Below are 17213 nucleotides of genomic sequence, written 5' to 3' on the forward strand. Positions count from 1 at the left end.
CTATTGCAATGTCCTCATGGATTAACTTAAGAAGTATCTTATTAACTGAATCATCTGTACTATTTAGGAATTATTTAGTCACCCCATCATGCTCGAAATTTTGCTCTTGGTGTTAGATTCCAGAATAATCCATTTTCATGAAATTCTACTTATAAAAGACTCAGCCTGCTGGTCATGATCTTGCCTTGACCGACTTCCGCTAAGCCTTTCAGATGTTGTTTGCCTTGCTGGGTCTTCACCTGGTCCCATTCTCTTCTAATACTCTGCTTGGAGATATAGCCAAATGACTAATTCAATTTATGTTCATTCATTCAGGTAATCTTTCTAACAAAGAGTCATTGAATGTCAACTCTATTTGTGAGAACGTAGCTCAAGAAGACATACAGCTTTTATTCCAAGGTATTATGATGTTTGTTATCTAATGGACAGATATAGGGGAAGAAAAAACTAGCAACTATAATACAATAAATCCACATTATTTCAGATAAGGACACAGACTATGATGAAAATAAAATGAAGTGAGAAACAAACAAGTGACTTCCCTAAAGAGGTGATATTTTCTTTTATTAAGGACCAGTAAGGAGAAAGTCTGTGTGGTTGGAACGAGCTCGGCATATACGAGAGGCAGAAAGTAAACAAGTGATGTTGGAGCACATTAAAAGGTTGAGAGATGGAGTCTGAGAAATAGAAGTAGCTAGAATATGAACCTTTTATACTGTAGAAAAGAAAGTTGGACTTTACAATAAATGCAATTAAGGTCTATTGTCAATAAAAGTAGTGATACCATTGTCTGATGCTCACAGGGGTCCTCAAACTTTTTAAACAGGGAGCCAGTTCACTGTCTCTCAGACTGTTGGAGGGCCGGACTATAGTTAAAAAAAAAAAAAAACTATGAACAAATTCCTATGCACAGTGCACATATCTTATTTTGAAGTGAAAAAACAAAACAAGAACAAATACAATCACACCGCCTCATGTGGCCCGCGGGCCATAGTTTGAGGACCCCTGCATAGTGTGGGAATTTTGACCTTCCTTGTTGTAATCTTCACCATAACCATTCACTACTGATTCTGACATCTGTTACCAACATATCCAGAACAGAGATAACTTGAGTTTGCTAATCGTGCCTACCTCTCTTATCTCCATTTTAATTTCATGGAACTTCAGTACTGGGTTCCACTTCCACTCAAGTTCAGGAAACCCTTTCTCCTAGAATCCAGATTCTAGTTTTGCCAGTTGGCTTAATTCTTCCAACATTCTTAGTCTTTGCTAATTTCTTTTTCAAGACTACTTTAAGGGGCTACATGGAATCTACCAACAACGACAATAAAACTTTAACATCCTTTTTCTCCCAATTTGTTTAATAGACATTTATTCCTTTAGTTGAACAACCTCTACACAAAATCAAATTGTATAGAATGTAGAATGTAAGATTTTTTTTCTTTTTTGAGTAGAAAGTGATTTAGGTCTTAGGTCTCAAAAAGTTGTATGAGCCTGCTATGAATATTTTCTGGAAATCAATTAACTGAGCTTTTTGAAACCCTTTGAGAACATAGGAGAAAAACTGGTTCAGAGAAACCATTGAATTTTGAAATCAAACTATTAAATCAGCAAACTGAGAATATGGAAGAAACGAGCAATTCTTCTGCATTCCTTCACATTCAAATGTACCCTGGGGGATGTTACCCTAGTTTACTAGAAGACATGAAACCTAAATGTAACACAGTGCGGTAAGATGCTTAAAGAGAAGGTGAGCGTATGAGGGACCCGTTTTGGGAAATGCTAGGGATTCTTAGGGTGGTTTGAGCAGGGACAAGAAAAGTTACTGCAGATGTATCAGGTTAGTTTGGAAACCATTAATTTTCATTGACACCAACTATGACCTTTCCCTGGAGCCCTAGGCATGGGTTGATCCCAGATGATTTATTGCCATCATTGCCTTAAGAAAGACATATACACTTTCAAGCAACCAGCCTTTACAACTCAATAAGGCTAGAGGATTCATAGTGGTCCCAAATTAGTGTTCCAGGTTTTTAAAAAACTTGATTAATGACTTCAAATTTCTAACCTCATACTTGAAAAATATTTTTCTAATGGCCCCTGGCTTAGTACCTTCCCACCACAGTATTGACAACTAGCTTACGAACTTAAGGTTAGTAATTCTTATTTGCTTAACATTCAATTTCTATCAGTTTCAAAATACAGTATAAAAACCACTACTACTATGTATAGAATTCGGGACTCTAGGATTCAGGGAGCTGTGGGATTGAATCAGGAGCAGCGTTCATGTCTTACATTGATTTAAATGGTACAGTGTGGACTGAGGCAATTTTGGTCAGATTAACCCAGATATGTCTCATTGGTTAAGAAAAGCCTATTGAAGCAAGTTTATTCAGTTCTGAAAAATGGTGGCATTTGAGGAAATTTTAGAGAAACAATAGCTGCACAAATTTCCAAGCAAAACCCAATTAGAAGTATTTGTTTGCTAAATCCCAGTAAAACTGTGGATTTCACCACATGCACCAAACATATCTATAAGGTAGTTTCAGCACTTCTCTTTTAAAGAAATTATTTTTACACCTATTATACTATACATGACGTTTTAAACACTGACATGTAACTCCCTAATATGATAAAGCAATGACAGAAAAGTTTATCTTATTAAAAACAAGTTACACCATCACTTAGATTGCCTTCAAACATTATTGCTCTTCATAATTTGACAAAGTACTCAGGAGACAATCTGCAGACTAGTTTAACAGACGAATAATACTTTTAATCAGACGTGACCGTCTTAAAGTGTTTATTAGGTTGAATCTTACAAGCATTACTTACATTAGCGGTAACGGGCTAATATCGCGCTTTCTCCAAGCTGCACAGCGGGAACCACCAATAGTGTGGTGGAACTTATGGCCCTTTTCAAGGCCACGGCTCTTCTGGCCTGCTGATGTCAGCCCACGCCTCTCCTTGGGCTTGTGGACTGGATTGGTGACCCACTGGGTGTCAGGATTTCTTCTGATAGCTTCATGGAATGGATCAATGAACATAACCTGGAAAAAATTGTAGGTAGGATCTTCACCAACCCAGTAAGAACTCAGGACTCTTAGAGCCGCACAGTGGCATCCAGCTCGCTCCTCCTCAACAGCCTGAAGACTTCGAGCAAACTTTAGCTGGTTGACACCATGATGCACAGGCTTGCCATAGGCTGCACCCTTAGGAACTGGGCGTTTGCCACCACCCCAGTGTACATGAATCCTAAATATGGCATAACCTTGCTTAGCTTTGTATCCTAGTCGGAGTGCTTTATCCAGGGCGGGGAGCCCTGTAGAGCCCAGAGAGCAGGTGGTACTGCCAGGAGCCCACCCTCAGAAGACAGCGCATCATGGCAGAATGCTGCTACCCCACAGCTCCTCCGTGTACTTGTCCAGACCAGTCTTGGCTCGCCTGTGGCCAGACAGAAAGAGCCAAAACTTCAACATCTGGAAGTCCATTTTGAACTTTTTAAGATTCAAGAATAGTTGAGGGGGGGCGAATGATACTGAATATCCCTCGCTCATTCATCTCACAACACATAATTGTTTTATAATTGTTCACAAACTATAATGTTCTCAATAGCTAGTCTAGGCCCCAGGTATCACACCTGTCTAAGAAAACTCTTACTTAACCTTATGTAAAAGATCAGCCACTTTAACAATATCTCTCCCTCTTCCTCCTTCCTTCTCAAAATAAATCACCTACTTGTACTACCAGCAAAACATTTTTTTTTTCACCTAACTTCTCTGCAGAGAGAAAACAATAAACACAAACAATAAGCCTCTTTGAACAGACAACTACAGAGGAGATAAACGCTGAGCTGCATGGATGCCCCTTATACTTTTGAGAATAGAGCTAAGTCTTTACTTTGGTCCGTAGCAATACTGTTTTTCTCCCCAGGTTGATGTTAGAGTACATACAATTAGGTAACGTTATTTGCATTTGTTAGGTGAAGTCCAAGATGCAATAGCCTTTCACCTAGGAGGTTTTGCCATATACCCCTACACTGTACGTAGTAGGTGAGAGCTTACCATCCCCCCGCTCCCTCCATCCCACCCCTTCTTCAATTTAAATGTGTTTTTCTCTCCTGTGGGTCTATAGTTGTTCATCGACTAGTTTCATATTGGGTACATTGGATGCGTGCTTTTCCATTTTTGTGACACTTTATTTAGCAAGATGTTTTCCAAATCCTATTTTTGAATATCTCATAGACAACAAGCAATAATTTATTTTAAATTTTGGTTTAAAAAATTCAACTGAATCTGAAACTTTATTCTGTTGAGGATTATACAAACTATAGTAGAAAAATGATGAACTTTCACCCAGACATGTTTCTTTCTTTCCTTTTTGTGAAACATGGCCTCACTCTGTTGCCTTAGTAGCATCATCATAGCTCATTACAACCTTAAAGTCCAGGGCTCAAGCCATCTACCTGCCTCAGCCTCCTTATCAACTGGGACAACAGGAGTAGGTCACCACTCCCAGCTAATTTTTCTTTTGTTTGTAGAGATGTTGCTCTGGCTGGTTTCAAACCCCATGGGCTCGAGCGATCCTCCCACCTTGGCCTCCAAAAGTTAGAATTATAGGCACAAACCACTGTGCGCAGGCCCTGCATATTTCTTTATTATCTACCCTATGTGAAATGCCCCTTGATTTTAGCAGAGTTACACAGAGTGGAATACAAGATTCCATCGATGCAAACTAAATTGGAACTTCAGCATTGTAAACGCATGGTGGTCATTTAAAAAATAGTCATCTTAATCAAGTTGTAATTAAGATATCTAAGTTCCTCCATTCTTATGAAAGTCAAAATAATTACGTGGAGGAAAGACACTGGCAATAACAGCAAAATTGCCTCTGCCCTAAGGATTTGGTTATGTTGCATATAACTGAATGTTAATCATATTTTATTTGTGATTTTTATGATAACTTGCAAATCTACTTTTTACTTTACAGCTATTATCGTAAAGCAATATTTAAATGACTCATTTCATTAATTTCAAATAAAAAATATGTAACTGTTTAACTAAACCGCTACAAGTTTCCTTTTAGTAATTTGATCAAGAATTTGTGCAGTATCTAGATCTAAAAAATTGGCTTTTTTAGATAGGCAATACTCTTCCTCCACCTCTCAGAAATACATAATCACCTTGGATTAGCAAGGTAATAATCAGGAAGCTAGCAGAGGAAAGGGCACAACCAGCTTCACATTTTTCTTTGGAGATGTAAGATTGATTAAAAAATAACACTGGCATCCAAGTGCAATTATGTGATCAAAAGAGCATAACTATTTTAATGCTAAGCTTACCTGTAGCTTTCCTTCTTATTAACAAAAATGAAAAAATTCACATCACACTATGAAAATACAATTGATCAAAAGACAAATGTAAACATTGATTATAAACATGTGAAGCTAACATTATCCAGGAGGAGAGGGAACTGGAGGAAGGAAACTTAAAAACATTTTAAGGTTGTGTGAATTTCTTCAGTCACTTTAAAAGCCTTTTCTGTGGGCCTAACAAGTGATCCATGTCATCAAAGATGAAGTGGTATATACAAAGGAGATTGTGGAAAAATTACTGTGATAACACAGTTTAAGAACTCAAGCTCTTGAGTGAGACCGTCCTTGATTTTAGTCTTTGCTCTGTTTCTTATTAGCCATATCATTTAGGTCAAGTTTTTCATTCTAAGACTCAGTTTCTTAGAATGAAACTGAGTAAAATGGGTAAAATGGGAATTATAAGAGTAATGGGTAAAATGGGCAAAATGGGTCTCATGGGTAAAATGGGAATTATAAGAGTAATTCCACATAGGGCTATTGGAGGGCTAAGTGAGATGATGCCTATAAAATGCCAAGTACAGCACTTAATTTCTGGTCAGTACCAAACAGGCGGTTATTTCCATTCATTCATTCAACATGCTGTAAATAGGTACTAGCTATGTGTCGTTTGTCAGGCATTCTGCTGGCTTGTAGGAATACAATAGGAGCAAGAATTGGCTCAAAGGAGTAGGGCGCTGGCCCCATTTGCCAGAGGTGGCGGCTTCAAACCCAGCTCCTGCCAAAAACTGCAAAAAAAAAAAAAAAGAATATGTTCATGGAACTCATAGTTTAGTATATTAATCAGTTACAAGAAAGTGCTGTGGGAGTATGGGAGCTCACTGTCATTCAGGAGGAGGGTGAGGGAGAGAGGTAAGCCAGGGAAGACTGCTTGGATGAGGTGATCTTTAAGGGGAGACCAACTGCAAGAACGGACAGGGGTTAGTCAAGGAACAGTAAGGCGACAGTATATTCTAGATGGAGGGAGTGGCATATGAAAATGGCTTTAATCTTTTCCAGAGATTCATAAGAGCATACGGATAGTCTAAGGTGAATAGTAAAGAAGCTATCAGAAAAACTCAAATCCATCCATGCTTTTTTCTCTTAACTACCTCTCAACATGTTTAAACTTGCTGAATATTGCTATGACCATTTCAATTGGTTTAAATAAAGGTGAATTTGATCTGGATGTGATAGAAAATATATTTGTCAATTGCTTCTAGCCTTTTTTACAAGAGAGTTTAAATTAGAATTATACAATGTTGACCACAGAGCCCAACTATTCTCTCATTGTCTGACAAAATACTAAAAGCTTTTTGTTAATTCTTAATAATAATTTTTCTCTCACACACTCCATATTCTCTGCTAAGTTATTCCTACTAGACAATTTCCTATCAGAAGAAAAATTGGGGTTTCTAAGGAGTCTGATTTAATGAAAATATATATTAGTAGTTAAAATCCATTTTATCAAATCATATCATAAAATACTGATTCCAATTAGAATTAATCCTCATCTAATTTCTTCTTATAAAGTGAAAAATTTTCTACTTTCTCTTAATAAACAAAATTATTTGCCAGCTGCTAGACTGATTAATTTTTAGCAATATAAGCTTTCTCATTCTTTAAGTGCACAGAAACAATTTTATCATGATGAGTAACAAAATAAGCAAAATTAATTCTGCAGCATTGTGTGGCATTTTTACTTGATTATACCTGGAATAAAAACATTAGAACAGCAACGAGTCTCTGTTATTCTGGAATAACATTTTTGGCCTTCTGATTTTATGGATGACTGAAATGAATTAAATAATTTAACCTAAGAGGAAGTGAGCATTTTGCATTACATTATATTTCTCCTTTTATAAGTGAGAGACCTGAGACTCACGGAAAGTACTTCACTAAATATCCACAATTAATAGGCAGAAAAACTGTGATTTGACCCATGTGAGACTGGCTCTGATCGCCTGAGATGTTAATGACCCAGTCCATTAGCCAGAAGTTCTCATATCTAAGAACTTGCAGACTATTGAGAATTTATCTGTGTATCAGTATGGGTCTGTGGACTCTAGACTGAGAGATAGAACCTTTCACTACTGGACACAATCTTCCTGTATTCTATCTTGGCCTAATAAAACCATAAACACAAACTTATATTGAAATTATAAGGCAGTTATGTGATTATAAAGGAATCTATCAGATGATCCCATGTTTATATATACATACAGCTATCTAATTATCTATTGTCTATTCATGTAGTTCTATTCAGATGACTCTGAACTTGGTAGGGTACAAATACAGAGTTTTAGTTTTCTTCAATGCTTCCCTCCTATCATATATTTTGTGGTCAGTCTTCAAACTGAGGTGTGCAAATCCCTGTCTTACACAGACTTTAAAAGGACTAAAGGGAAAAGAATTTTAAGAGCATGATTTTTCATAAGCTCAATTTCCTATGCAGTCCATCCTGAGACTGGTCTGAAGGTGCATCTGTGGAACACAGTCAAGGCAGTGTCTCCTCTTCCACACCCCCTCCTGCCTCTTCCTTCCTGCTTCACAGAAGAAAGCCACACACCCCAAAATCTCCCCAGACATAAAACAAAGTGATCGTGAAATACTGTTTTGAGAAAATAAATAACTTTTAACGGATAAAGAAACACAAATCATTTTAGGACTTGTCTTTCCCTATCTGATTAATTTTCTGTTAATGGTGAAATGCTGTCCTTTAAGACAAAAGTGTTGGTATGTGATGTTTAAAGACTGTGTCTCTTTCATATTCCCGCTATTGTCAAAAAAGCATTAATTGTGAGGAGTTCCAGAAAAGCAAAGCAGATAGCCTAAGATTCAAAAGTTTCTTAAATGTATTTAAATGGTAAATAGTTCTTCTCAGCTATTCTCAGTCCTCATCCTTGGGATACATTGTTCTTAGCTGAAAAGAAAAGCTTTGAAGAGTTGATGCAAAGTAGGTTAATAAAATAATTCTTAAAACTATAGTTGAGAGTACCAAAATTTTCAAGATACCGTGCATAAAGCCCATGGAGGAAATTTTTATGATTTCTTTTGGATTTATGTGCATTATTCAGAAAGGTAGGTAAGAGCTATTTTATCAAGTCATATCCTGAAATATTTATTCTAATTAGTTAATCCTTTTCTTATTTCATCTTATAAAATAAATGTGTTTTCTACTTCTTATTAACAAAATAAGAGCATATGCTAGCTGTGACACTGGTTAGTTTTTGATGATGGAGAAGTTTCTCTTTCTTTAAATGATGTTGAATTCATAAATGCTTTATAATATGAACTATATGTTGCATTGCATATTAAAAATAACTAAAGAGAGATAGACACTAATTTACAACTTTAAAAAGCTATTATGAAATTAGATGCATTTCTTTTCAATTAAGCCAACTAAGAGGTATCCGTCTTACAAGATGTTTCATACCTTGTTTCTTGGAATGTCTTTTACAATACTTTTCAGAATGAGTACTGTGTACATGACTAGAAAATGAAATTGTACTTTCCTTTCCTTGCCAGAAAGCATCTTTGTTAAATGGCTTTTAAAGTTGCCAAATTTAGCTATATCTGCAGGTCTAAAGTTTTATGAAGTCCTTAAGCACATGGGCAAGATAAAACATATATTTAAAATATTATATTGGCCGATGTGTTTTGAAATTAAAAATATTTTCATTTTCCAAGGCTGTCTGAGTACATTGAGGAGCAATTTTAATTTAAGAGATAAGAGTGCAAACCAAAGTGACACTTCCGAGAGTCAAATTCTTGGTGCCATCACTTTCTAGCCAACAAATATTAAGCAATGACTTAACCTTCCAGGCTTCATTTTTCATCCTTAAATGGGATATCAATACTACTTACTTATAAAAGGTCACAGTGAGACTAAATGGTTAATATAGGAGTTATACTGTAGAAAATACCTCTCTATTCAACCATTTTGACCAATGAGACACTGATTTCATACTGTCTTAATAAAGAAATTTCAAAAATTGCAAAAATATTTGACAAGGTTAAGACTATATTGCATTAAGTCTTAGCTGTTTTTCGGCTAAATTAGATGACATCAATGAAAGAATAAGTTACAGATAATTGTCATTTAAGTCTTAATAAAGTCCTTTCAGAATATTTGAATTGACCGTGATCACTAAGTAATAAATATTTTCAAGTCATTGGTTTTCAAATTATTTTCTTTTCACAAAATCGAAAGAAGATCTAATTGAGTTATTAATTAATAAGTTATTAATAATTTTATTATAAATTACTATGCAATTTTTAACTTATAGGAACTCAAATAATTGAGTGATGTGTATATTAAAATACTCTCAATGTTATCAACATATTTATGAAAGTTTATTTTTTGGCCCATATAACTATAAAAATAAACAATAAAAATGGAACTGAGACAAACCTCACTGCATGCTCATGTGTAATCAATGTGCATCTCTACATATCTGAATTAATTGGATATTTTGATTATCATTTCTAGTAGAAGAATACATTTACAGTTATATTTAATTTAAAATTTAAAAGATGTTTATATTGTTTTTATGAATTGTGTTATCAGATTGAAATCATACGTAAGTAAATTTTAAACCTATAATTATGGAAAAATTTTAACAAATCGAATTCAATTTACACTCATAATTTGTCTAATTCTCTTACTTTTGCACAATCAATAGTTTGCTGCACAGAAAATGTTAACCTGGGGAATAAGATACAGTGGTGGCTTCTTCTAATGTCTAGGAATGTCCCTTCTTGAGGTCTTCTCTTTTAAATTTGGTGAGCACATGTCCCCTCTTTCAAAGCAATGATGTGAAATGCCATGTTGCTTTTTCATGGGGCATTAATTCACACCTTGGATAAATTCCATATTCCTTATTCTCTGGAGTTCTGCTTATGTGAATTTGAGGATAATAGGGAGGGCAGTAATGGGGAGCAGTTGAGCTGTTTGCCTTCTTGGTGAGCAATCATCCAGAAGATCACAGTCTCTCAGGTATTCTTTAGAACATAAGGAATTGATGACTCTTTGTTTCTCAGTCTTGAATGTTTAGTTTTGAAGTTAAGACTATTAATAAGAAAATTACTACTCAGTACACAAATACAGAATAAATCATGTATTTTACAAATTGTATAGCAAGTTATGGTAAAACCTAAGAATATATCTTCAGCTTCAGGAGGCTACAAATCCTAACATGAGGTTCTATAACCAGTGAACTCTCCAACTGTTATGTGTCATCTATATCCAAGGCAACTTGGGAACTGGGGATTCCATCAGTACCATATAAAAAAGTATATACTGTGGTGGCTCATGCCTGTAATCCTAGCTCTCTGGGAGGCAGAGATGGGTAGATTGCCTAAGCTCATGAGTTCAAGACCAACCTGAGCCAGAAAGAGACCTCATCTCTAAAAATAGCTGGGCACTGTGGCAGGTGCCTGTAGTCCCAGCTACTTGGGAGGCTGAGACAAGGGAAATCACTTGAGTCCAAGAATTTAAGATTGTTGTGAGCTATGATGCCACAGAACTCTACCAAGGGCCACACAGTAAAACTCTGTCTCAAAAAAAAAAAAAAAAGACTATACTGCTCATCTTAAAACTAATTTCACTAGCATCCATTTATGAATAAAAAATGTCTATTTATAAATTGCCTGTCATTTTATTTCAAAATTTCAGAAAGAATCATGAAATAGAATTAAGATATTACAATGAGATTAAATTAAGAACACCTTTTAGTATTTTAGTAGTAATTCTTTAAACTTTATCACAGAAAAATATATTAAAACAAGAAGAAAAAAGCACATAGGAAATATAATCATCTCATTGTAATTATATTTACATAAAGTATTAAACAGTCTGCATGAAAAGATTATTGACACAGTATACACATATTTTCTAAAAAGCATTATCAAAAAACATCACTTCTTTCTTGTTTTTGCTCATTGTATAACTTATGACTGATCTAATTAAGTGAACATCATTGAGAGCTGAAAATAATGACTCCAAGTATTCGAAAACCAAAGTTTTAGAGATCTCAGTCATCTACAGTATAGACTAGTATAAAGAGACATACACACACCCATGCACATGTGAGCATGGATGTGTGATTATGTGTGTGTGTATAATCAATAAAATATTCAGTCTAAGAAATGTCAAGAAGAACAAAATCATAGAGAATAGTTGGTACTACATAAAGAAACCTAGAAAAAAATAAAAAATAAATAAATAAATAAATAAATAAGAAACCTAGAGATTTCCCAACCGAATTCTCACCAATCTTGCCATTGTTAACATACATGAAATTACCCTCTCAGGGTCCTTTTTAGAACTAATTCTAGACTCACATGTGGACAGACAGCAAATCTTAATGTTTATGTGTGACTTTTTGTCTATATGTAACTATGACTAAATATATTAATCATTCAAAGCAATGCATGTGCAACCATAATCTGATATTCAAAATCTTAAACTTTTTGAGTGAAAACGTGGCACCATAAGTGGAAAATTTTAGACCTTACCTCATGTGATTGATCTCAGCCAAACACAGGTGCAAACATGCAATGTATTCATCAACTCTACGTGAAAACCCTCTGATTCCTGTTTAGCTGCCATGTCTTTTTCATATACAAACAGTTTCCCCCAAGCAGGCACACCCACAAATGCTAAGAAAATAGCCCTTGTGCAGGATAGATGTGACCATGGTAGGTTCCCCATGATGGAGCAAAACCTATGTGCAATATTCACTTCTTTTCTTTTTATTTATTCTCTACCCCATGGTGTAAAGATATTGTTGAAAATGTCAAGAAGACTGGAAGATACTCCTATGGACAAGAGCAATAAGAAAAGTAGGAAGCATTTGTGTTTATCAATAGTACAGAAAGTCAAGGGTTAGAGTAAACAGTGGTGTAAGTGTGAAACATTTTATAATGGAGTACGGTACTGGAATAACCACCATAGATGACCTGAAGGAATGACCACTATAGATGACCTGAAGGAACAGAAAGATAAACTGTTGAAATTCTCTGCTGAAAGCAATGTACAGAAGTTAATGAAAAATACAAAAACATGGCATAAACCTAAAAATGAAGATCTCAACTGTGTATTGAGAATGCAGACCCTTCAGAATCACAGGGAAGGTATGCCATTTGATGATGGTACTCTCATCATAAAACAAGCGAATATATATCACAAGGAACTGGAAACTGACATGGATTGTGAATATTCAATAGACTGTTTGCAGATATTTAAGAAAATGCACAGAATTAGATTTTAAAAGATTTTTGGTGATAAACCATCCACTGATTAGGAAGCAGCAGAGGAATTCATTGACAATTTTGCCACAATCATTGCTGATGAAAATATGAGGTAGGAATAAGTCTATAATGCTGATGAAGTATCCTTACTTTGTCCTTTTTATCCCAAAGCACTTTCTTGAACAGCACAGTAGCAGCAGTGAACAGAGGCATAGGGATGGAAAGTCTTCCAGAGGAGTTTAGCCTGAAGGATGATTATGACCTGTTACCAGCACTTAGAACACCATGATGTGGCCATGGCCACCATGACTTTGGCCTGTGTTCAGTAATGATAATGAACAAGGTGGTGACTGAAAGATTGTATATGTCAAGTGAGGAAAAAATGATGTGTGACCTTTTTACATACGCACAAAGATACCTTCAGAGTCCATTAGTAAGCTGTAACAAGTGGAAATTGAAGATGTTTTTAACATCAATAATGAGGTGCCAGATGTTGATTCATTGACCAAAGTTAGAATAGTTGAAATCATTCTGAATCAAGGTGTTTGGGATAATAGTGACAATCAAAATGACATTGTTAACACTGCAGAAAAAGTGCTTATAGATGACATAATGGAAATATGTAATAGGCTTATTGAAGGACTGGGATGGCCTGAACTCGTAACAGAACAAAAAATGGCACTACATAAAATTAAAGAGAAACTTGTAAAGCAAAAAACATTGTTAATAATGCAGATGGCTCTAGAGAAAAAAACTTTTAAAAACCATCTACTAGAATTCCTTTGTATTTCTAGAGAGAACCTATTTCATAGTTCTTTAATTGCTTCTGATATTTCTTCTCACCTGAAAACATAAAATGTCCTGTAAACTTTTAATCAAAACACAGCATTGTAGGTAAAAACTAAAAGCCTATATATATATATATATTTTTTTTTTTTTTTTGGTTTAACAGTGGATGCAAATATTCTGGTATAAGCGAAAGGCATATATGCCTCTGGCCAAAAAAGCTGTTTGAGAGTGAGCAGTAAAAAGACTTTGTGCAGGCATGCTTGTGAGAAACTGAGGCAGAATCCCATATGGCCAGGTTGGTTGAGGGCATAAACCCCCCCTGACCTAAGGTCAGCCTGGTCGGTTGAGGACATAAACCCCCCGACTTAAGGCACACATAGGAGCGGAGGCTTGCAAATGAGTTTCTGTATGTCTTAGGAATTTCCTGACTATGCCTTGCTTAAAGACTAAAGTAACTGCCTCCAAACGGTGAGGCCAGTAAGACAGATATTCAATCTATCTTTCTCCCCCAGACCTTCAGGCTTTATCAGATAAAAGCAAAGAAGTAATGGCTAACAACGTGTTCTCCATAAGTCAGGTATTTTTAGGAGGATTAAGTTAGATGAAGTAGTTATCAGTTAATCCAGTTAAACCTTAGCCCATAGGATAGCTTAGATAATGTTAGTAAAATGGCTATCAGTTAATCTGGTTTATCCTGTAGGCCCCTAAGTACCAGGCAGTAAGAGGCCTGGGGCCAAGGTTTAAGTCATGTGTGTATTAATTAAATTATGTGCCTATATAAGCTTTGGTGGAAGAAATAAAGATTGCCACATGCCATGAGAGAGCAGTGGTCCCTTTTATTTTCCATACAATTTCAATATTGCAGGTCTTATCCTCTGTAATATCACTTCTCCATGAGATCCTAACAGCAATATTCTGGTGAGAACGTTTAGCTCTTTAGTTACCTTGAACAAATTAATTTTTTACTGTATTAATGATATGCCACTCTTTTATAGCTAAGTAATTATGTGTGAACAAGTATAAGAAAATGATTCCTTGCCAGTTGTGTATAAATTCTGAGTTAGGAATGATGGTGATGACAAACAATCACATAAATGAGATAGTGTCACTTCTTTCTAATGGTACAATTTACACAAACTTTGTTTCTTGCAAAAACCTATTTAAAATATTGTTTAAAATTACCTTAGGACTATGTACATCAGTTGTATATGAAACATAAATGAATTTAATATTTTGACTTTTGTCCCATCCAAAAGATATCTCATGTATATCCAAATATTCCAAAATCTGCAAGAATCTTAAATTTAAATTCTTCTGTTCCTAATAATTTTGGATAAGGAATACTCAACCTGTATTTGTTAACATATTGGTATTTCTCAGAAGCACAATGCATTATTTTTCATATGTTATTTTCTCATTTATAATTAAATCTAATTCCTTCAGTAATCAACCTTTTGGCAACTTCAATATCTGTGACAAATCTGATAACTTGATAGCAAATGAGAAAGGTTATAACCCATTAAAATACTTGTATCAATATTTGAGCATCATCTTTATTGGCTAAGCTCATGGTTCAATATTCAAAGTATTGAAAATACATTTCCAAGTAAACTTGGTTACCTTATTTTGCCAACCACATCAATTTAAAAAGAATAATCGAAAGCTTCATGTGATAATTTGCGCATTCATTCCAAAAAATTTATTTTACAGCTTCCACGTGCTCACCAATGCACTGACAAATTAAAATGTTGTATAATAACTAAGTAACAGTAATGGATGAAATAGAAAAACAATGAATGATATTAACACCAAGCCTAGAATCGATGGTCATGAAAATGGCTCTAAATTATTAAGAGCTAAATTTTACTTGATATTTTGTGTTTATGAAAGCAACTGTGTTTAGTTAAATATTTATGTTATTTTCATTTCTTCAGAATTGTAATTTAAAATACATATCCTTCAAAATGCTATTTTTAATCCTTAAAGAAACAATTTGCAATGCATTTCTCCTTAACAGATGAATGACAATAATAACAGGCAGGATTTCATTGTTCCTTTAGAAACTTTTAGAATTTTTTCTTACAAAAAATAGTCATCTGTAAAGACCAAAATAACAATTTAATATGCACAAGATTAATTGTAGTTACATTAGGTTTCAGAAAATGGATATTATGCAATAAGGTGCAGTGAGACTCCCTGGGGAAACCATGTGGGTTATTTTCAACTGGCTATTTATAGTAGAACAGGAATAGCACTAGCAGGCTCTGGAAATGTAACAGTCTCTGTCCTCCCTAGAGGACTAAGTCAGTGGATTGAAATAAAATGCTATGCTGGATTTCAAAATAGAGTATTCTGAACTCCAGACTGATTAGTTGTTATTCAGAAAAACAATCAAACACTGTGCATGTTAAACCAGCCATGTAGAATGGCATGGGTTCGTAAGTTCAAGGTCTTCATGAAATATTACTGTGGGTAAGCAAACATGCGAATCAAACTGAAAATATAACCCCGAAGCCTGAGTTACATATGCATTGTCACATTTTGTAATCATAGAAAATGTGCATGTTCCAAAAATAAACATAAGTGTTCACCTCCTAGTCAAGTTATTAACAACCCAGCAGAATTCAATTTGGCTAAAACCCAATATTGGCAGTCTCTCTCTGATCCCCTATAGATCTTGTCTATAATAAGTCCAATGTTATAACCTATCATCATACATCAGTACTAATCATTACCAAACACGTCTATACATGGCCATGCATATATTTTGGAACATGAAGCTGACCAACTGATTCTAAGCAAATGTTTCATATTTTATTTGCCACTTACTGATTTCTGGGCTTTCCTCACTAATAACAGTTTTGAATCAATTTAACAATAATTCTACATTGTTATATTTCTATAAACATAACAATAATGTTATATTTCTGTAAATATAACAATAATATTATGTTCCTTTTTTCTGTTCTTAGTACTTCATTATGTATCATTAAAGTTACAAATGCAAATTAAATAAAAATGAAAAATAAAAACTTTACTGGATGTTTGATTGATCTATTCACAAAGCAATTGAATAAAATGGAAACCTACCATCTGTTCTGTGTATTCAGATCTGCATGTTTGTAACATGGTCCTTGGCAACTTTGGATAGGTATTATGATTTCCAGAGGAAAAATATCAGTGTTAACTCCTGAGGGCACTTCTCACCCAACTGTGCTGGTCTCTAAACAACTTCATGGATTTATGATTCTTCATTTGTACCAGCTTTTCTTTCCATTCCTTGCCCTTATATTCAAAATTTTCAGGCATGTTTTAAATAATGAAAATTGACTTTAGACTATTTTTTTTTTTTTTTGAAACAAAGTCTCCAGCTGTTGCCCTGGGTAGAGTGCCATGGCATCATAGCTCACAGCAACCTCCAAATTTTTGGCTCCAGCGATTCTCTTGCCTCAGTTTTTCTATTTACAGTAGAGATGGGGTCTCGCTCTTGCTCAGGCTGGTCTCGAACTCATGAGCTCAAGCAATCCACCCATCTCAGCCTCCCAGAGTTCTAGGATTACAGGCGTGAGCCAACACGCCTGGCCTTTAGACCTATTTTCTTAAATGCTAAAAAGAAATTAAACCTTTGTCGGAAGCATAACCTGCAAAAATCTTCTCCCATTCTGAAGGTTGTCTTTACTTACTGTGCTCTTGACTGTGCAAAAACTTTTTAGTTTGATCAGATCTCAGTAATGTATTTCTGGTGTTGCTTCAATTGCCCCTTGGGGGTGGTGGTGGTGATCCTCCTTATAAAGTATTCTCCCAGGCCAATTTCTTCAAG

General features: G+C 35.1%; 1 protein-coding gene across 7 annotated transcripts in view; it reads right to left on the bottom strand.

The window, feature by feature from the left end:
* Positions 1–17213, bottom strand: part of ACSS3 (acyl-CoA synthetase short chain family member 3) — a 262694-nt gene that overhangs the window by 184177 nt on the left and 61304 nt on the right. For all 7 annotated transcript variants that reach the window (XM_053585747.1, XM_053585742.1, XM_053585745.1 and 4 more), the window contains one exon: positions 2836–3050. In XM_053585747.1, the coding sequence (XP_053441722.1) occupies positions 2836–3047 (212 nt within the window). In that variant the 5' untranslated portion in view covers positions 3048–3050. The remainder of the gene's footprint in view (positions 1–2835; positions 3051–17213) is intronic.

The sequence above is a fragment of the Nycticebus coucang genome, chromosome 3, assembly GCF_027406575.1.
Source record: "Nycticebus coucang isolate mNycCou1 chromosome 3, mNycCou1.pri, whole genome shotgun sequence".
NCBI lineage: Eukaryota > Metazoa > Chordata > Mammalia > Primates > Lorisidae > Nycticebus > Nycticebus coucang.